Genomic DNA, 24,037 nt, shown 5'->3' with positions numbered 1-24,037 from the left:
CTTATGACGCAAATTGCATACTTTTTTTTTTTTCAGTGATGAATTCTGCTTCATTTGACAGTAAGGAAAAGGACAGGACAGACCTTAAATTTACTTCATTCTGTAACTTTTGCCAGAAACGCATCTACCACCACGTAAGCATAATCAACTGATCATACAGATTATGCTGATCATGTCAATCTCTGGTAGAACTATGACAGACATGCACCTGTATTCTAGTCAGTAGTTTAACTTTGTAATTCTTAGAGAGCATGAACAGAAATTTTTCTAGTTAAGCTTGTATTCATAGAATGGTGAAGGACAGCTAGTGTCTGATAAGCACAGGTTCATAACTTCTGTTTAAAAGGCTGGGTTACACACAAGAACAAAATCTGGTCCAGAAAACCCTAGAAAAATTGATTCTGTTCTGAAAAGTAGAGCTCCAGATGTATTTTTCCTCAATGACAGCTATGGTCAAGTAAGCCTTGTAGATAAACAGATCACATGGGATGCTGCTTATCTTCCTATATTAACTAACTCAAAATATGATGAGACAGCTATGTTTTGTAACATGTGGTATATCTCAATGAAGTGGAAAGTGTGTCACACTCTCATCTCTCAGCAAAAACGTGCCACAGCTGAAAAGCCAGCTTGTGCTATATTTTACACTTCAGTGGCAGGCATGCCACATGTCGCAGAATGAAGCAATGTAATACAACATGCTGCAGTACATAAAGGTAGGTTGTAGACTGTTGTTTGGCTTTATGTAACTTTGTACATTTTGATTAAGTTTAAAAAATATAAATGTAAAGTCTCTTCTGATGACCAGTGTGAGTACTGTTGTTATGGGCAGAAAGCACACTAGTAGAAATACATTATACACTGTTGGTGAAGCAGAATGTGGGAAAAGCCTTTGTCTGCCTGAACTGAAGAGTACGTTGGATACACTCTGAAAGAGATTGAAATTAAATCTTAATCCTTGTAAAGATACGGGTAGAGCTTGGCAGTTGCCACTCCCGTATTCTAAAGGATTCCACATCCATCATGCTTTTCTCCTTGAACTATTGGTACTATCCTTATGGTATCTGTTATGATTCTACCAGTAGGTTAATAAACCTGGTCTTAAGCTTTCCTCATGTTGATATTCAACAGTCTTTCTGACAGCTGGGCTATAGATAGGAAGCAAAGGCTGAGCTGTTGATTTAATTGAACAAAATGGACGTGATGGTTGTCAAAAGTATTCAGAACTGAAGAAAATCTGTGACCTCCGTTGGTTCAAGGCATCTCTTCTGTGATTGCTAAGAAAATTTATATTTGCAGATTCTTCCCCCACGCAGCCCCAAGAGTAGAAACAACTTTTCATTCTGTATTTTGCCTGTCACATGAACAATGCTATGTGCTTGAGTAACCTCATTGTATCAGCAATGGTATCTGAATGTTCACTTGAAGGTGGAGATGATGGCAGCGTTTGCAACTGGTGAGGAAATGTTTATCTACATTGCCCTTTACTAGGTTTGCTTTTTAGTAGTTTGAAGTTCATGTTTTGATCTTCATTTATCTAACTTAGAATTGTCAACTGTCTCAATAACTGCATTTTTTTCTTACACTCTGTGTGACAAGCATTTAGCTTCATCTTTTCTGCTGACAGAGCTCAGATAAACTTTAGGAATTAGGAGAATTTTTAGAGAGGCTGCAGCAGAGAAGTCTGTTTCTGTCAGTGTCCAGGTAATGGTAAGTATAGGGGATGTTACTGCACAACCTGTAGAGCAGAAATAGCGTGCCTTCCCCTGTAGTTAAGTATAAGTCCATATAGGAAGAGATGGCAGGAATCCAGATATCTGCATTTTTATTCATTGTACAAGAAAAGCATCCGTAAGATTACATGAGTAGGTACCCTTAAAATGCTTCCAAATGAGGTTCAGAGCAGTGGGCACTCGATTTAGATAACTGTATTGTATGACCTATAAACATTTGATTTATTTTATATTTAACTGATGAGAGAATTAATGTTTTTATCTACACAGAAATATGTTTTAAACATAATTATGTTTGTTTTAATCTGTAAAGTTTAAGTAACATTTTAGGAACAAATAAGGTTTATACTTTTTTTTTTTTTAATGGATACAAAACATTTATAGAGTGGTAGATCTGCCTACACCCCTCAGTCTCTTTTTAACTTTTTTGCCAAACAAACGAAGAAAATAAACTTTGACTAGCTTTTATATGGCCATTCCTTTTACATTAAGGTTTTGTTGTTATCCCTTTCTTTTTCCACATTTATCTCTTAATGGCATAAATAAGGATATATTAATTAAAAATATAACAAAGCAGGACTGGCTATTTGTTGCAAACACTTTTTAAATGGAACACATTAAACTTTGATATAGCTATATTTCTTATATCACTTTTAAATTAAATTGAAAACAGTTTAAAATCTGGAGATGGTTTTGATATTATTTTAGAAGCTTATTCCTTTGGTGATAATTTTTATGTATTCTGATATTTTTGAATAAAAAGATGCAGCGTATTATGCTACCAGAAGAGTGGTTTGCAATTTTTTGTAACAAAAGAAACTATATTAATTTCCAGATGAATTTGCTGACTGAGGCTTTTTCTGATTGAACTTTTAACTATAATTTCTTGTATTTGACCATTTTGTACTTGATGACATGTTGGAACATTCTTAAATACATTTAAGAGAAAACTTTCTATACACTGCTTATAATTAAAGGCGCCTTTTAACACCTTTTAAAAAGAAATAACATCTGGAGCTATGCAGTTCAATATAACTGAAGACTTGGCCCATAGTATTTTGCTCTGAGCATTTGAAAGGTGTCTGAAAATCTCAGATATGAGCTTCGGAAGTTAAAAATGGACAGGCAACTGTTCGCAAGTATGAGACTTCTGTATCACCTACTAAAGTTGTGATGTCCTCTCTGGTGATTAGTCAGTATTCGGTATTGCACTCAAATGTCTTGCTTGCTGCATCACTAATGCATCGCTGTCTCCTTTTTTCCCTACCACCTGTAGGCTTCCTCTGCTATTTTTGTTCTGACTTCGGGTTATAAGCCTTTTGAATTAAGGGTTTTCTTGCTTTTGTGAAGTGTCTTGTGGGTTCATGCCGCTGTGCTCAATGCTGTTTGTGGTGCTGGAACAGTGCATGTGTGTATTATGTACATTAGGCTCTATTGTTATGGTAAGTGGATGCACTTGATCTCCTGGAGGGGGGCGCTGGCCTTGCAACTCACAAGCAGCACTTGACAACTGGTAATTAGAACAGCTTCACATGACTCTGTCCAACACTCTTGACAGCATCCATCAGCGAGCAACTAATGAATAAGGATGAAACAGTGAGGAAGATTAGGTACAGAAAATAGGATTCTTAAATGTATTATTTATTTATCTATCTATTTATTTATTTATGTTAGAAAGGGATATGATGGAGGAAACTGTAGCCTGTAATCTTCTGTAATAGAACAGAGACTGAAATACGCGTAGACAGCTCTTGAGGAGATCTTATATTTTTTCCTCTCAGAAACGGTGAATTTCTAATACTAAGTTCATTCATTACCTTAATTATGCATATGGAGACTGAACAGCGTAGCAATTCACTGGCATAAAACTGGCTTCTTATTAATAGTTGCTACATCTATTCCAAAGGTATAATGTTACAAAGTGTTTTGCTGAAGGTAGCTATATCTTTTGCCATAGCTCTTTAAATTTATAAGAAGTTAATAGAATTTAAAAATATATTTGACTGCCCTTGAAAAAGAAATCATGTACAAGGATAGAACAGGACAGGGCAGAACAGTTTTAAAACACTTGCAAACAGTAATTATACATGAGGATAGACCTGGAAAAATAAGGCAAAGAACTTACTTGATTTGCACTAAGTTTAAGTATTCTTTGAACACTGTAACAAAGTTGGCAGTTACATGGTAATGTAACTTATTTAATTATAAGTTTTGTCTTTTAATGAAGTCAAACTTTTGTAAGAATTGCTTTTGCTAAAGACCAAATGGACATAACTTTGATTTAAGCTACCATGTTATATCATATCTATTTAACACATATGTCTTCTGTAGTTTATAATAAGGCAGCTAATTTGTCTGTAACAGAAAAGGTTTATGCTGTACCATATCTTGCAGTAAAAACTAGGTATTTTCATCTGAGGATACAGTTTTATGCCATTGTACAGATAGAAAAACAAGATTCAGATAGTTTTCCTCAGTGATTTGCAATTGTCAGGACCAACAGACTGCGATGAAGCCTCAGATTCTCTCTCAGGCCCCCACTTTGGTTTCTGTCTCCACACGCAACTCGTTCTTCCCAAGTCAGTTGCTTGTTTTAACAGTTAGACCTCTATGCCTTGAAGAAATGCCTAATTTACGAAACTGTGGAAACAAAATACTGCTATCCTTGAAAAGAAAAAAGTGAAAGGGAAAATGACAAATGCAGTCTTTAAACATTAGCATTGGAAGGTAAGGGATCGACACTTTCGGTATTGTTTTGACCTTTTCAAGATGCAAGAGTGAAGTTTGTATTATTTGGTATTTAACAGAAATATTTTAATGCCATATCAAATAATTTTCTTTCTTGTATTTAAGGGATTAGATTTAGTAACATATGTCTAAGATTGGTACAGCTTTTTCTTATTTAAACATAAGTGCTTCCATGCTTTTTGCAATTTGTGGTGCACTTAAAATGTCTTTGCTGCTTTGTGTTTTACTGGTATGTGCACATTTTTGGGAAGTGTCACTTTCACAGAAATCTTATTCTACTTTTCCTGATTTTTGAATGAATCTGTTAAATATCATGAGTAAAAGTAACAAAGTGAATTACAAACTTGAGTTTTCAAGCCTTTCTTATAGAAAGCTGTGATTCAGAAAGCCAGGGAATTTTAGGGGACTAGCCTTGTGGAAAGGGCTAGTGTAAGCTTTCTCTGCAGTAGAGAGAAAAACTCAAAAACTAATGCAATCCTTGGATTTCTTTAAAAAAAAAAAAAAAAAAAAAGGAGGGAGTGAGGTAGAGAAACAAATGACTTTTTTTTTCTTTGCAGAGAATTAGTAATTCTGTGAGCAGAGTTTTCATTCTGGTGTACGTTCTTCTGAAAGAAGGGGAGAATATTGCAATACTGAAGAAAGTTCAGAGTAGGACTACCAATATGTTCTAGGGCTGGAAAACAAACCCTACGGTATAAGACTTAAAGTCCTAACTCTTCCATTTTATTGTAGATGGTTTGGGTGCATACTGGCATGTGGAAAAGGTAACTGAGCGGAATGAGCTGTTTTGTGTTGTTGACACAGACGTTAAGAGCTGACGGTTAAAGCAGAACGTGTACAAATTTGATTTTGAAATAAGTAATTTCCTTAAAATAAGATCATCTAACCGTTGGAACAACTTACAATAGAGAACTCATCGTTGCTTGAAGTCCTTTAAGACAAGATTTGCTTGCTTGGTCAAAAAAACACCAACAACAAAACTTTAAGCTTCGGGAATGTGTGTGGCCTGGAAAGAAAAATGAGCCTTCCAGGATTGAAATCTATTAATCTAAGCAGGGGCCTTGAGGAGAAAAAAAATTGCCCTTGTGCTATCAACATGCTAGTAATATTACTACAAAGATCATAATCAAATCTCATGCTTCAACTTTGTAGTGTTAAGGCTCAGGTTAGGAGTTTTTCCAAAATATAATTCATTAAGTGTACTCTGGTTTTGTTTTGCTTTTCTTACTGCTCTGTAGAGCATCAGGGACTGGCCACAGCTAGAGACAGGTTACTGGGTAAGCATAAGCAGCACACTGCTATTTGGAAGCTTTTTAGGTTTTTCTCACTGCTGTGCTCCTGGGTAGTTAAAGAAATAGCCTTTTCTCCACCAGCAACTAATTGGTAAAGCTGGTGCTTTGTAGAGTAGTTGTTTTGGTTTTTTTTGTTGGTGGTTTTATCTTTCCTTAGTAATTTTCTGTGCAGATCATTTGGGTGTATCTTGTGCAGTCCGTTCCTTACACTTACTGTTCCTTCTCTCTTCTGTTTTGTGCCTGTGACATGCTATGCAGTGTCAGGGCTGAAAGACTGCCAGTGCCTTTGGTCTAGATGTAGGGATCACTGTCTAGGTGACACTTAATGATCTGCATTAGACAGAAGGCTTAGGAGACGTAATGGTCCCTTTTGATTTGAAGATGAATTAAGCTGTCTGTTGTAAAATAAGTTTTGAAGCTGTACTCCGTTTAAGGCTTTCAATAATTTTAAACAAGAACAAATGTTTCTCTAAACGTAGTCCCAGAGATTGTTAAACCTAGGCCTAATAAGAAATCAGTATACTACTAAACTTTTGAGTGTGATTTCAGTGTTTTGTGGAAAAACAAACTGCAATAACAAATATCATTTTAGTATTTAAGATAAATTAGCTATATTTAGTAAGATATTTTCTTTGATTTTAATCATGTCTTTTTTTCTACCTAGCTTCTAAAGTTAGTAGACAACTTTCTATATATGACCTATACTAGGCTGCAGAGTGGTACCTTAGACAAGTATCAATTTATACGTAGCAGCAGGAGCTAAGCTGTTTTCCCTTGTTCCGTCACATGCAGTTCAGTTACCAGAAAGAAAGGTTTTGGATAGAAAATGCTGTAGTGATCTAACAAATTGTGATTTATGGTAAATGCAGAAAGCTACATCATCTTTTAATAAAGAAAGTCAAGGAATAATACCTGAATTGCTAATCACTAGGATCAATTAATCTTTGGAATGGGTTTTTGTGACAAGCTTTGACAGCCTATTTTTGATACTGATATTGCTTAGATTCCTTTTAATACCATGTTTTGAGAGGTGATGGTTTTAAACACTATTAATGTCATCATTAGTTTGATAAAACTGACACTTTGTTTTTGAAAAGTCTGCCTTTGAATTTGTCCATCTGCAGAACAGCTTTCTAGGAGTCAAACAGGTTTACTGAGTTTGGTCTCAGAAGTGGCTTTTTCAGATCTCTTCTAGCTTCTAGAACCTCTGACATTTAATGCAGAGGTATTTTCTTGTGCCTTCAGTATTTGTGCCATGCGATTCTGACAAATATGCTTCTGTTGTTCAGACCTAGTGGTGTTGTCTGTGTCACATTAATCTTTCATCTCCCCTCCTAATAAAGTTGTGCCTGTGAAGATTTAAGTTTTCTGTATATGTTAGATCATGTGCATGTGATTTTTTTTTCATTTGATCTCATTAGTGATAGTTTTATTTCTAATTTTAACCTTTTCTAGAGTTTTCATTCATTTTAACACATCAACACATTGACTACTAGTAGTAATCAGTTGGCTATTTTCCTAAAGAAAGTCAGAGCCTGTACTAAGGAGTACAGGCAATAAGAAATATTTTTACTGTAACAATGTATTATATGGCTGTATAGTTTTCCCTAATGAAGGTCGTATCTAGTTTTTCTGACATTTTGATTGCTATCCAAAATGTATTACGATACCATAAGTTCTGTTCCTGAGTGATGTTGTGGTGTATCTCATCAAGCTTATTTTGCCTAGACAAATACAACAGAAGTAGTCAGGTAGATGGAAATCCTTCCCTTGATCTCGTTTTCTAAAGACTCTAGCCCTGTTTTTTGTAGGGAGAGTATAAAATATATAATGATGCACTATGATGGTCAGGCAGCTTTCATCCTGAGATGATTTTTTTAAATTCCACAATTAACTTGAAAATATCTTACATAAAGAATGCCTTATGATAGCTTGGTAGTCTGTTTTTTCAGCAAAAACGCTATTTCAGTTTTATTCCTCTCAAAGCTATATATTTTTTTTCCCCCTGTACTCAGGAGACCATTCTGTTATTGATGTCCATTCTCTCTTTGAGTGGGATGTTCATCGCATGGAAGAGGCTGCATATGTATGAAATATTTTTAGGCACAGAAAATTATGGCCTTGTGTTGGTTCTATCAGTCTTCTCCTTTTCTTCATATAAAAAGTGTGTGTGTGCTGTGCAGTTTATTTGTGTCTGTATGCAAACATTTTGCACAGAGCTTTTATAAATTGGGTGATTCTTTGCTAACAAATCTGTGAAGAGATGGAAGTTCTGTCGTGATGCACGCACACAGATGTATTCAAGTGCCAGCTGTACAAGGCATCTGTTATTTTTTCTTCTATCCCCACACTGCAACAATCAAATGAAAAAAGCTGCAAGAGCCTCAGTATAATTGTATATTTTATATTTACTAATGTCAGCATGTTGAAGTAGTTGATTGAATTTGTGCCCATAATCTTTAAAGTTTCAGTTGAAATCTCCGCATTAAGAAGCTAGTTTAATAATTAGGATATATAACAAAAATTTGTTGATAAGCTGTGTGAGTTATTTCCACAGTTTTGTTTGTGACAGGCTTAATGGTGTGACCAAACTGCAAAAACCAGCATTTTCACAGTCCTGTCCTAATCTCTCCCCTTTGCATAGCCATCATTGTTGCACTGAAATATGGTCAGAGCCTTTCTCACCAACAAGACTTGCATGAACCTTCATTACTTTATTTTATCAGAAGAAAAGATACTTCTTTAACTAGAAGTCTCCTTATTTTAACTTCATTACCTTCATAGAGTAATAAAATAATGTATGTAGTATAAATGATATGGAAGCAAATGAAACGTTCGTCATCTTTTCCTCTTAGCAGCCTTTGGTTCAGAGTCATCCTTAAATGATGAGCTGAAAGGAGTAGAGAGGTCTAGAATTTAAAAGCCATATGGAGGGCTCAAAATTGGGTCCAGCTTTTTTAAACTATAAGAACATAAGACCTGTAATTGAGTCTGATTTCTTCTACAACCTGGGTCATATAATTCCCTGTTTGAAGAAGACTGACCATTATGAAAAGTTCAATGGAGCTGATAAAGCGTTAGAAAAAGCTGTGTTATGCTGCAGCTCTGTGGTAGGAGGTTCTAGGTTTTGCAGCCCTATTGCACATCTTTTGCTGGGCTGTTTCTTGTTTCTACTACCTTTCTTGCTCCCGTGTTTGTTAGACCTTTCACCAAGCCCTTTTGGTGAGCTAACCTGGGGGTGAATTCCCTTTGGAGGAGAAAGAAAGAAAGTGTTACTTTTCTGCCGCTGGTTTAGTGTGCTAAAATGGGTCAATAGAGAATTCATTGCATGTGAGAGCCCATGGGAGGAAGGGACACAACCTGAGCTGTAGGCAGCAGTTGCCCTCAAATGAGGGAGGGAAGGAGAGCTATTATTAGTGGTTGCAAGTACATTTGGCTAATTGGGGTACTCTTACTATTTTTTAATTGCTATGGCAGAGAAATGAATGCTTACATCTGTTTCCGTAATCCTCATTCTCCTGCCTTGGGAGAATTGATCTGCAAGCTGAGGAGATACAAAGGAGCATAAAGAAAGATCATTCAAAAGGCTCATGCTTTCAGAAGGGCTGAAAAATAATGACTTTGGAAAATAAATCCTATTCTCCAATGCAGGAGAATCCTTGCTGTATGGTATTCTGTTCAACAATGAAATGAAATTCCTTGATTTCTTTTTTTTTCCCCCCTCCTCCAAAATAACATGTCATCAAGTTGTTACTAAGGCCTGATCAAAACAAGAATTTGACATTATGCATACCAGCATTGTATAATTTCTCATTAAGGTACACAGCTTTTGGAGTAGAATTTATAAATTGAAATTAGGCTAATTCAATTATTGCTCCTATGTCTAATGAATGGAAAATACTCAATAGCAAGCGAGATTCATAACAACCATTGCTTTGAGCAAGGAGAGGATTAAAATAACCAGGAGGAAATGCTAAAAAGAGGTTTTTTTGTGGTGCTTGAGTGTTTTGTTTTTGTTTTTTTTATTTAATCTCCCTTACTTGAAAAGATTGCCAAAGAAAGAGCAGGGGCTTGTGTTTCTACCCTTTTATGTTGTAGTTTGTGGATGCAGCACTTAGCCATGAAGCAGGACTTTCTCAGAAAAGTGTCCTCAGCTATCTGAAGACTCATGATACTGCTGAGTCTCTGTGCAGCTGGGAACACAGTCTTTATGGAGCAGGAAGGGGAGTATAAGTATGCCTTTTTGGCTGTTGCCACTTGTTTCTCCTAATTGGGGCCTAGGACCTTCCTAAAATACACTTGACCTTCACCTTGTATTTATTTGGTAGGGAAATAACTTGCATATGAATTTGTGATTGTAGACTGCCATATTCCATGGACTGAAAAGAAGGATAGGGTGTGGAAGAAGGACTTTGATTTGGAGGGAGTGCTTTTGACCCAGTCCATTCTACTTCTTTGTTATTAGCCAGAATTCAAAAATGATTCGTTTTTAGCCAGTGCTGCTTACAAAAGTATTGGTAGAATGTTCTTGTCACAATCAGCCAAAATTAAGGTATGATATTCAGATTGCTTATTTGAGTGACAAGTGTATTACCCTTAATTCTGTATATATCATACGTAGTAAAGCTACATGTTCTTGGAGCTTGAAATGTTCTTTGTCAGGGCATCAGGTTTACCTTGTTCTTAAACATGTTCCCAAAGAAAGCATGCTTTGGCCTGAGCCATATTTTTAGTTTGTTACTCTCAGCATCCTTAGCGTTGAGAAGATCTGCCATGAAGTTGTATAAATGTCAAGTCAAATGGTCAAAATGGCATAGTTATCTTCAACATGGGCTTAGCTGATACCATTACTATTTCCATATATGCTAATATAATTTTGGCTGTATCGGCTTTTGTGATTTTTGAAATGACAATCTGTTGTACCCATCTAGGAAAATAATAATTTCCTTAAGTAATATGTATATAACCAAAATAAGTTTGTAGATGGACCATTCTGTGACTTTCTGCATTTTCTAGCAGCAGTGGACTGCTAATGTAAGGTAACTGGACTTGAATCTCACCGCTTTTAAAGTGTTTTTTGAAGGGTCTTTGAAGTGCTTAAAATAATAAATAGCACCCTCTAGTTATTAGGCTCAGTATGTGCCTATAAAAACGTATATTTTGGGAATAGTTTCCATAGGCAAAATGTCAAACTTATTTTTTCTATTATTTCTTTGACTGTTGTCTTTTTGTGCACCTATTGTATATTGTTTTTCTGCTGTGTGCATGTTGTATGAACCATTTTATTATAAACAGTTGGCAGTGGTACTCCAGTTTTCCAGAAGGTTCTTGAACAGCTTGAGCAGATCCAAAAGACAAGCAAGTGCTGTGGCAGGAATTGTGTTAAACTCTATAAAATAAAGCAGATACGGGCAAGGGGAAACACCCTCCTTTACCAATACTTAGTGTATGTTTGTACAGCTGGCAACTTGTGCTGCTTCATATTCCTTGACCTAGAAGTAGCCAACATTTTAATGCATTCTTGGAGGGGGAAAAGGTGTTATGGAAAGGAACTGCCACATCAAAGGCTCTCCTCAGCTTGTAAAATGGTTTCCACCACTACCTTCCTCAACCCTATTGGAGCACTCGGCACTTTCTTCCTCTCAAAAGAAAGCATGCCTTTTTGTTAAGAAATGGCCTTAGAGTTTTATTTATATTAAAATGATAAAAGTGACACAAAGCAGTTGAAAAGATCTGTAGTTCAAACAAAAGTTTGTCAAAGATATAATGTCAATTCTGTATAATATGTCTATATCAAATTGTCATGATTCAGCTGTTGCATATAGTGTGGTAAGTACGCCCTTTATGAAAGTGGTTACTCTGCACAGCATTTTTTAAATGACTAGAATAGCCTCTAAAGCTTTGTACTTGTCAAATGATTTGTTTGCTGGTCAGATCTGCCCTTCCGAAGTCTTATTTTGGTACTAGGGGAGGTAAGTGCTCGATTCATGGTTGCGCAGAAAAGGTTCTTGACCATTGCAAATATCGTAAGTCAGTGTGTAATCATGCCTTCTCTAAATGTAGAAGACTTCTATTGTCCCCTTGTTTTCCAGCATTCTGGTCATATTGCTGGATTTTTCATTTAATGTGCTAAATAATACAGGTAGGCTTGTTTTGTCCTGCTGAAGTAATTTGAAAATAATATTACAGAATGACTTTTTCTACTCTTTTTTTTTCCTCCCGTTATAATTTTTTTCCTTTTCAATTTATCTGTGAATGAAGGAAATTAAAGTTGGTTTTGTAACTAAAGAAATCTGTTGAACAAAGTTTCCCCACCCCCCCCCCATTAAAATTGTATGTTTCTTTCTTCATTTTAGCACAAGTCCACCTTACTGTTGTGTAGACCTTTACTCTTTGCGAACAGGAGAGATGGTCAAATCCATACAGTTCAAAACTCCTATTTATGATCTGCATTGCAATAAAAGGTAAGGATGTCCAATCTGTACTCTTTTTGTGTTAGGGCATGTAAAATTCCAGTAACAAATGTAATTTCTGGTGTATACACTCACTGATTTTATTCTTTTGACTTTGCTGTAAGCGTAGCTTGGGTTCTCCACTTCTCAAGTAGTGTTTCAGTTTTGGATATGACAGCATGCTTTTACAATGGATTTCATATGAGAATCTCAGAAGTTTTGTATACGAAATCTTTTAAGATTCTCTGAATTGTGATGAGGGTGGGCTCAAATCAGTGATATCCTCTCTCTCTGCCTACAAACGGAGAAGTGGAGCCATAGGTATTTTAAATAAGGCAGTCATGGTTGTGCCACTTAGTGTCTGATTGGGACTCTAGAGCTTATGTCTCTTTCCTGTATGCCTTGTTCTGTCAGATACGTTGCCTTGCTGCACACCCAAACCATAACACGCGTGCAGTGTTCTACGGGAAATAACGTTCCTGTGAGTCAAATAACAAAGCAGCATCTCTTAGGTGGAATAACTTCACCTCATTTCTGAGAGAAAATGGCTGAGAAGGCTGAGCATTAGGTTTTAAATATCTTGTTTCAATAGAATCAGAGGTTTAAATTTTTCTGAATTGACTTCAGACAGTCATCTCTCCAAGACACACAAACTACAAGGGTATTCAGTTTTACTGCATCATTTTAAGAAAGAATAGAAAACTCAGGATCGCTCCTGTACGTGAGGATATTGATGATCCATGGTAACTATAATGAGAGAATTTGATGCAGTGACTTTGACCGAAGACCATGCCCATGCTGCGTACTCTGATGCTTCTTTCCACCCTATTATTGTTGTTTTGAGTCATTATATGTCCCAAAGTACCTTTTGGACATTGAGGAATATGATTCTTCTGTTAAAGGTAGAGATTTGAAAGTGGAGAAGTTGTCGCATTTCACCATATGTATTTTTTTGCTAGAACTGATGGTCCTGCAGTAAGGAAGGTGCCAAAATAACATGAGTCATTTAAAGAAAAACTAATAATGTGCCTATTTTGTATGTAGATAGCATGTTTTATGTTAAGAACACAGAAGAATATGAGCGCATATCAAACTCATATAACTAAAGGAAGTTAGTAGTGTTGGAGATTTAAAAAAAAAAAAAAGAAAAAAGGAGGGGGGGGTTTAAAAGCTTAGAACCTAAACACGCATGTTTAAATCAAGTCAAGTATAAGTTATGGAAGAAAAAAAAATACTACAGAACAAACAGCTTTAATATCACAGCTACTTTAATAGTGAAGACAATATTTTGATGGTGTAAATGTCTACAAAGAAGAGTGGCAGTGCTTATTATCCCCAGTAAAACAGATTATCATAAGGTGTAGGCTTGATTCTTATATCAAAAAAAAATTTCTCTGAAGTAGCTGAGCTGGTGAAAATTATGTCATGAAAGAGGTCACTGTTCCTTTAAAAGCCTGCCAGAATGAGTTCAGTACTTATCTGTGCAACTGTCTCTTTAAAAATTTAAAGTTCCCTTGTGTACAGTGTGGTGATAGTAAATCTTTCCAGCCTGGCCTCCTAGCAGAAGAAAAATCCAATTGTAAAAACAGTCAAAAGGCAAATCATCATTCAAAGTCTCTCCCAACTAAAAAGTCTTTCCAGGTGCTAATGTTTCTTTTCTGAAGTGGTAAAAATGGGAAAGCTACTTCAAAGCTGTGTGGCTGTATCCAGGGTAGCTGCTTATCTGGAATGTCTCAGGTTCTGTTATTATCAAAGGAAAGTTCACTATTTCAGATTGAAAATGCATTATATGGCCTAGTGTAGTGCTAATGGTGCTTTAACTATAGACGAATGGAGTCCAAAATTTGAACATAAAATGAAGCTTGAGTTGCAGAAGATTAGAAGAGTGTGTATTATTTATGTATTTACACTCCAAAAGCATCCATCTGGTAGGCTTCATTTATACAGAAAGACTGTACGTCTTCAAAGAGTAAAAAACAAGAAATCTACGGGATTAGGACATATTGCAGTCAAATGTATGCAAGTTTTCTAGATATATGTTACAGGTGCATATGCATCCAAAGTCTTTCCATTATTCATTGGTTAATTTTCTTTTAGGCCTTCTGGAAGACGCTGCTTAGAAATGATAGGTTTCTTTTGTTTGTCTCTCCTTAAACTCGAGCTATTCAAAGATACTTTGTTTAGCTAAAACTATTTTGTCTGAAACTGATGCTAAATTATATATATGCAGAGTTGACTACTTTTAAAATTTGGGATCTGTAAATTGGAAGAGGGGAGGGAAGCAGCTTTTCCTTGATAAGAGAGCTACAAACATAAATCCTACATTAATTTCTTTCATGACTTAATACATCAAAATCCCTCTTGAGTTATACGTTCGTCCTTCTTCTGGTGAGTGAGTTGCCGCTATGGAAGCTGCCATGTGCTCCCCGGTCCTAGGATGGTAAATCTGTGAATGTAAAAGGCTCTTGTACAAAGTTGTCCTTGGCTTCTTCCTTCCTTCCAAGAATTCATGCTTCTCCGTGTTTCTAGATAGAGGCAGACTGATAAGCAGCACAGTGACCAAGCACCAGGGTGAGATGTTATAACTAAAGAATTCTAAAGGACCTGAAGAGCATGGCGTAGTATGTAAATCGGCTTCTTGGCCAAACAAATGGAAAGTGGCTAGCATTACAGCCGCCCTGTGAAAAGGCTTCTGAAGTCATCCTGGGGGCTACAGATGCAAGTCTAAATATTTGCCAAATCTGTCGGTTTAAAAAAATATATATATCTATATATATATGTATAGCAAAGAGCAAAAAAAGAATGGTGGATGCAAAGATAAATCATGCATATTAGAGGAGTGTTAATATAACTTTTCTACAGGGAAATCATAACTCAAAATTATTTATATTATCTGAAAACACCAGCAAGCATGTGGGTAAGGTTTTTTAATTATTATTTTTGGAGTATTTCTTCACCAAAGATTCTTACAGGCATTAAGCTTTTATGGTATAAGAAGGAGATTTTCCTGTGGCTAAATAGGCAAGAATTAATAGCTGATTTTTCACACTGATGGGAATCACCGTTACTGTTTACCATGGATATACGTGGAGACTGGTGTGGTTCAGCATCTTCTTAAATGTTGTTCTATACTGTAGTATGCAGATATTGGTGATTTTTCTAAGTATCATCATTTCAGATAAAGCATAGGTACGTGTTTTAGTCACTGAGAGATACTATTCATTTTTTGACACAACATATCTTTCCAATTAAAATTATTAAAATAAAGTTTGATAATGCTCCATTTTGACAGATAATTAAAAAAAAGTCTCATATCGCATATTCTTCCTCGTAAGAGAATAATCAGATTTTTATTAGTAATGTTGTATTGCTAAGGGTTGCCGATAATCAGCAGATTTTATCTGTTCGTTGGTCAGCTTCCCAATGTGATGGTTTCTAGAGTTTAAGGATATTGTTTTGGAAAGTCATTGTTATAGGAAAAGGCGTATTTCACTATCAAAATTTTCAAAATGTTACACTTTTCAGGTTTGCATCTTGGGCTCCTATTGGCTTAGACAGTATTGTCTTTCATGCATAGTTATCATGTGGCTTTCCTGTTAATGCCTTTGAAGTAATGAACAGATATTTCATAGTAAGAGTGTGTACGCATATGAGTGAATGTATAAACGTACACCTGTGATTTTCACTAATTGACTCAAGTCCTGTTTCTATCAACTTTATTTCTGTGCTGGCGTGCTGCTTTTAGTAAATAAGAAACTGATAGTTTAATAAATTTGCAATGCGATGGACAATAGGATTATTTCAAATTCAGCTTGTGCTGTACTGATTGTTGATTTGATTGTTATTTGAGTCATCGAAAGTAATTCAGGATCCTTGCAATTCCACTCTCTTTCTTTTTAATGGAGCTTTTACTGCAGCAGGTATATCATAAATATGCTATGTTGTTCTGTATCAGATCTGTGTACTTCCTGAAATGAAGGTTATGTGGTTGGGATGAGAGAGAATCCTCCATAACTGCCACGTATTGGTAACCTGGCAGTTTATCACCCTAGAATTTATATTGATGCTTTTGAAATAATTACATTTAGATATTGAATCTTTAAACCAATGCATTTAATGTTTAAAGTACATGTTCCATTTCTGTGTTTTCAGGATACTCGTTGTAGTCTTGCAAGAGAAAATTGCCGCCTTTGACAGCTGTACTTTCACCAAAAAATTCTTCGTTACAAGTATGTATAATACTGGGTTGGGTCTTTTTGCTCTAGTAAGTAGGTGGAGTTACGTAAAACAGATTTTTTTGAAAGTTGTCAGCAGAATGAAGTTGCATGCCAGAAATGATGCAGCAAGAAGAATTTAACTTCTTTAATCCCCAAAGCACGTGCACATATTCATGGAGTTTCAGGATCTGTTGTTTCAAAACATACATACATACAAAACATACGTATATACGTATGTATATATGTATATATAAAGTTCTGTTACTCTGTAACTCTTTACATATCTCTTGTTGCTGTAGCTAATTTCTGATTTGCTGTGAAGAAAACTTTCATTGACGTCCCTAGGTAATTCAAATATCCTTTTGTTTATTTTGCAGAAATACAGAGACTGTATTTTGAGTTTTGGGTTGTAAGCACAATGAACCGTTTGAAAACAGATTGACAGTGATCTGCGCACTTCTTATTTTTCTTGTTGTTCCTTAGTCCCAGGTGCATTTGTTCTTTAATTTCTCCCTAGTTTAGCAGTCCACAAAGCTTAAGCAGGTCAGTGATGTGTTACAGCAGGAAAAGGAGGAATTTGTCTGCAGGTGCTATATTTTGAGCATGGAGGAACTGTTTGCTGGTGAATCCCCTTCATTCCTCCCTACTCGCCTCTCAGCAGGAGGCAACTGATTGTAGCAGATAAGGTGCTCTCCAAAAGCTATTCCTCTACTGCAAGTGTCCCTTTATCTGCAGCACTAACATCTTTAATGCAGTAGTTTACATGTTAATAGGGAAAGATGGTATATTTTCTACTGCTTTTGCTCTGACTTGTTGCTGGATGTAGACTTATGATGCAATTTATCTTCTCCCAAGACTGTGTGTTGTCTATGTAGTGCTGAACACCAGGAAGTTATTAGCCCCAGAAAAATGAAAATTTAATCTCTCCAAGTGGTTAATGAAGAGTGCTAGTGTTTATTCATTAGGATAGCCTCTTGAAATCTTTTAGATTACAGAGAGATCATAATTTACTTTGGAAGTGTTGGAGCTTTTTGGTTAAAAACAAAAAGCTGAAACTTCCTGAGTGTATTTTCAGTCACAATAGGAGAAGTTCTAAATTATCTTTCTATATTACCTGTGTGTTTAAAGAAAAAACTATTTATAAGAAGCTATTTCCTACAATACTTGGAAGAAAAGCACCATTATGCAGTAATATTAAAGTTGCCAATAGGTGTCAGTTTATTCCTATACATGGACATAAAATACCTAAGAATCTGCTAGTGTTCAGTAAAGATGGCCAAATGGGGAAAGACTTGTTTGTGGTTTTTTCATTAATCTTCCTTTTTATTCCACCAAAGAGAATCAGGGTACTAGCCTTGCTTTATTTTAGGTCCAAAATTTAAGTGTCTCCATTAAGTGTGTATTTGGACAATCCTTGTGCTTTTCTAATTGCAGTTGTTTGCAAAGGAACATACTGAAATTTGTTCAGTCAGTTTTTAAAAACTTTATTTTGCAGAACAGATTTTCAGTGAGTTTTTGTGAAACAGGCATGGAATTTAAAGACAATAAAAATGAAGCTGTTGCAGATTCTCAAAATGTGGTCAACCTTTGTTCTAGTCCTGGGGTTTCCAAACTCGGGTAAAGATATTAGTCACTTCGGCTTAGATGTTTGAAAATGCTGCGTAACGCAGCAAGCAGCTGGAGCTGCTGCTGGTGTCACTGCCACCTTCCCACCACCCCTGCTTGCCTGTGGCCAGTGACGGAGGTGCAACTGGGTCAAAACAGTGCGCCTGTAAAAAACAGTTTATTGGACCTGTGCTGGTGGCTAGTTGTCCTGAGGATTTTGAAGCTCAGTTCTTTCACTTGAATAGCTTATGCTGTCAAGTGGGTGTAAAAACTCTGGCATGTTGAAGGCTGCAGTAGAGCTTTTGTCTTAGCTTTCACGTTTTGCATGTACTGAAATTCTCTGGACCTGAGAGTACATCTTCATAGGCTTCAGAGAGTCCACACATCAGAATAATTTAAAATTTATGTAAATGAGCTACTTAGTTAACTACTTTGGTGTCTGACAATTAGCCAGCTGGTCAGTAGCCGGACTGGTGTGTATCATTCTCCCTTAATTTAGGAAAGGGAGATGTCAGTTTCAACTGGGAAAGCAGAAATCTCTGAAAAGGAAGCTTGGGAAAAGGTCTCATAGACCGTTTTTTCCATTATTGGAGCATCCCTGCTCTGCAAAATGATCACACTACATCCCGTCATGACTGTGGGTCCATCCTGATACACCTCAGTTGGAGCACGACAGTGAGAACGACAGGGGCTACCTAGGGAGTTTTTCATCATGAAGAATATTCTCAGTTGTGTTATCCAGCTGCTTTTGGTCAGAAGCAATGGCATAGAGGGCCAAAAATATGAAATTAGGATCAGTAGCTCTTTGAAGACATTTCTGGGACAGTGTAAACCACTAGAAAAAGGAAGAAAAAAGACAATTTGTGAAAAGACTTGATGATTATACAGGAAATCACATCTCCTGTCCGTATCTACTCAGTGGAGTGTAAGCTTTAGAACCTCACTGAGACAGCTTAAATGCAGACATAATTAAGCAGAAGCACTTGTCCATTTTGTTGACTATTCATACATGGAAATTAAATGCAGAATGTACAATTACAAACAGTGTTAGGAATTCTGAAGTTTGGTGTTCCTCAGCAACGCTAATGCAGCTGTGTTGCACATGAGTAGTATTTGTCTTTTTGTTTTTGTGGTTGAATGTGTCTCTTAATATATTGTTGTAATAAATATACCATAAAATATTCAGGATGTAGAACATGGTCAAGTTTGTGCTGCTGTTGGAATGTTTAACTCTTGCTTTTTGTTTAATTTTTTATTTTTTTAGAGCTAACAGTGCAAATGTGATGCCGTAATAATCTTCCTTTTGGCAGGAGGAGTAGGTTCTTCATGTAATTAGATGGAAATGTACTGATTTGGCTTGAGTGACAGAGCCAGCACATTTTATTTGTAACAAAAGCTCACTGTACAGGTGCTCCAGTTTTGGTGTGCAAATTTAAGACAGGTGCTTAAATTCAGAAAATGTAGTGTGGATGGTCACAGAAAAATTACTTTTACTTCTCTGTGCTGTATATCCACTAATCTATCCTGTGAGGTTGTCTGTCTTCAACGGTGGCTAAGGAAAGGTATTCCGTCAGTGTGCAGAGAACTCATGCCTGTTACTTTCACGTGGCAGTCTGTTCTCTACTGTGCCTAGGTTTGGAGTCAGCTCGGTTTCATTAAGAAAGGAAAACAGAATGGTATAGGTTGTGAATTTGCTGTTTTGAAATGCTTATGTGGCCAAGCCCAACAAATTTATCTGATACTTATAATAAAAATGAGTTTCTCTTGGCAGCTGTGAATGTAAAGGTGTAGATTTTTAAATTGCTATGAGTTTTAGTCTGATTAATGTAAGATTTCCTTCAGACCTTTTTTTCTGAATACTGCATATGACTGAAAGATCAAAACCTAAAGTGATGTACAGGCTTTTTTCCTGCTTTGTTCTGTAAAGAATAGATGCAAAAAAGCTGAATTTCATTGATTTCTATTCCATCAGTGCTCCCACAACCCTTCTCCAAAAATGCTTACTTAGTGAACATTGATGATTATGAATATGGCCTGATGGACACTTTCTTCTCTATAAAGAATATCCTTCCCACCCCCAAGGCCCTAAGTAAAGATTATCACAGATAACATCATGCATGTGGCATCATCTTTGTGTCCGATAACTAGTGCCTGCTCAGGTTCTCTGGCCCTTCCACTTCTCATATTGATATATTCTCCATCCGTTATTCTCTGGGGATGAAGACAGTTATTGCAGCCATTAGCTGGCACCACATTTCTATTGATGCTGTACAGCTAGAGCCTTAAGAGGTAATTTTCCAGATTTTAGTCAGAGTACTTTATTGTATATAAAGTCTCAAAAGACTTTTGCCTAACCACATGCCAAAAATTATTCAGTATATATTAAATGCACCCCCACCTGCACCTCTTAAATAAATAAAATAAGGAAAAACAGTGTTTTACTCTCTAATCTGTAATTTGGCTGTTGTAGTCCTATCTTCACTGATATTTATATATAAGAAATAGAATGTGGGTTTCAGTTTGTCCCAGGCCTGATCTGGAAATCATCTAGGCTTTTTTGTGCGTTTTTGTTAGCTTTGTTGGAATGCCTTTTCCTTGATTGACTCATAGGAAACAGTTTGATCTCTTTGCTTTGAAGTAAAAACTCTAGATGCCTCGTGAAAAAGTTTAATGCCCAAAGAGTTGCAAACAGAACTTCTTGAAGAATGTACGTTTCCCTTCTCAACTGTGACCAGTAAGTGGTATTTATCCTGCGTATCCCACCTAGTATAATAATTGATAGGATCCCTGTGTCTGTGGAGGGAGGCTCTTCAGTTCAGATTGAAAGTCCTTAATGCAGGTAGAAGAAAGCTCTTGTTTCAGAATCTCTTCTTGATCAGTGAAGAGAAGCCAAGTACGTTCCTGTGAATTGTCTGCAGGCTATTAGTAGTTTCTGTATCATTAATGTGTGTGTGTGTATGTATAAAATATATAAAAATAAAGGAAAACTTCATGTATTTTGTAACTGCCGTCTATGAGAAATGGTGATTTGATTTTGCTTTTTATTTTTTAACAATGTTGTTTACAAGAGCTTTTTTCTTTTTTTGAACCTGGTAATCAGTGTGTCACTATTACAGGATAATTAGGCTACTTTTTGAAAAAGCCTTTATGACAAGGCAGAAGATTTATGGAAACCAATGTCTTTGCTTACAGGGTATTTTATTATATTTCAGGAAAGTATAAATATTACAGAAAAATTGCATGAAGACAGAAATAAGACGTTCACACCCAAGATTTATATCCATATCTCCTGTTTTTGACAAATTTAAAAATTATATATAGAACAGGAAATGCTGTTTGTTTCTGCATAAGTTACTTTTATCTAAAACACCCAAATCCTAAATGTTAAAGGGCAAAACAAAGCAGTCTTATTCACATTGTCCAGTACAGGAACAATAGCCTCTATAGTAACATTATTATTTATCACTGTCCAGTTGTCTGAGGGATGGGGGGGGGGAATCCCCAAGATTAAAGTATAGTTTGTCCTGAAATCATTCAAGTTTGTGCTAAATTGAGCAACCAAGCTTAACAAGCGTTAAAGGCCATAGTTGTCTATAGTAAAAGCTCTGGCACTGGTCTTAAACTTGAGGACTAGCAGTAAAATACTTGAAACTGCAATGACAGAATTGAAAGGGGAAGGAGGTTTCTATAGTAATTGAGTACGTAAAAAAGAACTGGTCCTGCCCTGAGTCTGTGTGAGGGAGTTGTGCCGTGCCAGGATCGCTCAACACAGCGTTGCAGGGCTGAGGCTGCTGCCAACAGAGCACATGCTACAAACATCGCCCTGCGAAGGGATGTGATGACAGTATAGGGAGCGCTTGTGGATTTGCTTTTTCACTTTATTTCTGGACTTTTTTTTTTTTTTAGTGTTTGGTAGCGATAGTACCACAAGGATTTAAAAAAAAAAAAAAAAAAAAAGCCCTAGATGGCAAACATGGTTTCGCAGTAGGGTGCATCCTGCTGGTTTGCTTTTTTGCTCAGTTTTTATGGGTGATACTTAAAACAGAAGGAAGTACAAGGACAATAGAAGAGTTTTGGAAAGTATGTGACTGTGACAGCAATAACATTTACATAGGGCCTTTTATCTAGAAGGAACCCAAAGGAATTTATAAACAGTATTACTTTATACAATATATAAACAAATAAATTTGTTTTGCTTGGTGATGCTAAACAAAAAAAAAAGAGCCCAAAGATACAAGAAATATTAGATAAAACAACTTATATGATCTGTTTTCCTTGGGATAAACAGTACGTCTGCAACAACAGTATCAGTCTATCTGTTATTTATTTTAAATACCCTTTCCATGCTCTTTGTCACGGGTCTCTTTTCTGGCACTTCTGGAAAAGTCTTTTTCTGCTTTGGACTGCAATACTTAGTAATGAAATTACAAAATTATTTTCTATGGAGTGCTATATATTCCATAAGACCTAGAAAAAATTATTGATCATAAGCTACATCCATTGACTTGACTTCCTCTAAAGCTATGGTACATTTCAGATTATTGTAACTAAGACTACATAATAACTTTGCTTCATGGATTTTTAAAAAAGTAAGTGGCAAATGCTTTGAATGATCAAAAGCAAATAATTTAGATTGAATAGAATTATGCATTTTGGAATTTACTTGGAAAAATGTGTTTGGAAACATTATTTGAGATGGCATATATCACCTTTAGTGAACCTCTCCACATGACGAAACCAAAAAATGTTTGTATGTCCCGTAATCTCTGTTCTCAGCAGGTTTCAATTATTTAGTCCTCACTTAAAGGAATAGGCACAACATACCGACTAACAAACCTGCTTTTCTGTAGGATGTAGGTTATCCTTGGAAGTCTTGTCCAGGGAATTATGTTTGCTGGCTGTGTCCTATCCCAATGTCATGTTCAGCATATTCAAAAGAGATGCAATTTCTTTCTTCTTTTCATATCATATAAACACTGAAACAGAGAGGTAGCCTGAAATGAAGCTGGACAGCAGTAGTAGCGCTTCTCACTGTCGGCTGGATACAAGGCAAAGAATATCCATTAAAAACAAAAAAAAGTTACAGTAGTTATGAGGCTGATCTTTATAACCGATACTGAAAGGGTGAGTATGTATCAGTGCAGAGGAGACCAGAGGGAATCTGGGAAAGGAAGGTGGTGAAAATTACGTAAAAAGGATTTTCATATTAAGCTAACACAAAGACAGAAGAGAATAACTTACTAAAATGACTTTCGTTAAAAAGCAAAATCAAAATCAAGATAGAGGAGATGAAAGTCTGGCGGATATTGTAAACAGATTTTTTTTTCTATGACTATAAAATAGATATAAATAACTACAGTTTTTAGACTATGCTGTAGAAGAAAGAACTGACCGGTAATGTCTTGAGATGAGTGTGGGGGAATTTGTTTGAATGAAAACAGCAATGATGTTCTGGATGCTTCTGGTTTGGTTTTGGTTTCATTCACCTAACTTTATTCGTTTGCACGTTAATTTGAAACAGTTTAGAGCATGTCATTTTACACTGCATTTTAGAGAGGACTGAGAAGGGAATATAGCTGTACTTTGTGTAAGGAGCTATGTTCAACTGAGTACAGCATTTATATTCGCTGAAAATAAGTGACAAGTCCTGACTGTTAGTGCCAAATTTTTCTAGAGACAAGCATTGTCTTCTAGTGTATGTTTAAATCTGAATACTTTGCAATGATAAATGCTTATTTAGCTCTTCATTCAGTGGAGCCGTTCGGGCTGTGCAGGATGTTTGTGCAGGGCGCATGCACAGGCGTGCGCCTCATTTGAGGATGCTGATTGGACTTGCTGATGGAATAGGTTGTAGCATTATCTTGGATGACACAGGTGCACAGCTCTGGTCCTCCTGAAGAAGTTAATCATTTAAGGCTTCGATGCCAATAGACGTAGGCACAGTTTAGCTCCCAACTTTGCGTCTTATCCTGGATAAATGTCTGTTTTTT

General features: G+C 36.2%; 1 protein-coding gene across 10 annotated transcripts in view; it reads left to right on the top strand.

The window, feature by feature from the left end:
* Positions 1-24,037, top strand: part of BCAS3 (BCAS3 microtubule associated cell migration factor) — a 386,186-nt gene that overhangs the window by 45,399 nt on the left and 316,750 nt on the right. For all 10 annotated transcript variants that reach the window (XM_068909662.1, XM_068909661.1, XM_068909660.1 and 7 more), the window contains exons 8-9: positions 12,130-12,237; positions 16,378-16,454. In XM_068909662.1, the coding sequence (XP_068765763.1) occupies positions 12,130-12,237; positions 16,378-16,454 (185 nt within the window). The remainder of the gene's footprint in view (positions 1-12,129; positions 12,238-16,377; positions 16,455-24,037) is intronic.

The sequence above is a fragment of the Struthio camelus genome, chromosome 16 (genome assembly GCF_040807025.1).
Source record: "Struthio camelus isolate bStrCam1 chromosome 16, bStrCam1.hap1, whole genome shotgun sequence".
In the NCBI taxonomy this organism is placed as follows: Eukaryota; Metazoa; Chordata; class Aves; order Struthioniformes; family Struthionidae; genus Struthio; species Struthio camelus.
The sequence above is the reverse complement of the archived record's forward strand: the minus strand, read 5'-3'. Positions and strand labels throughout refer to the sequence as shown.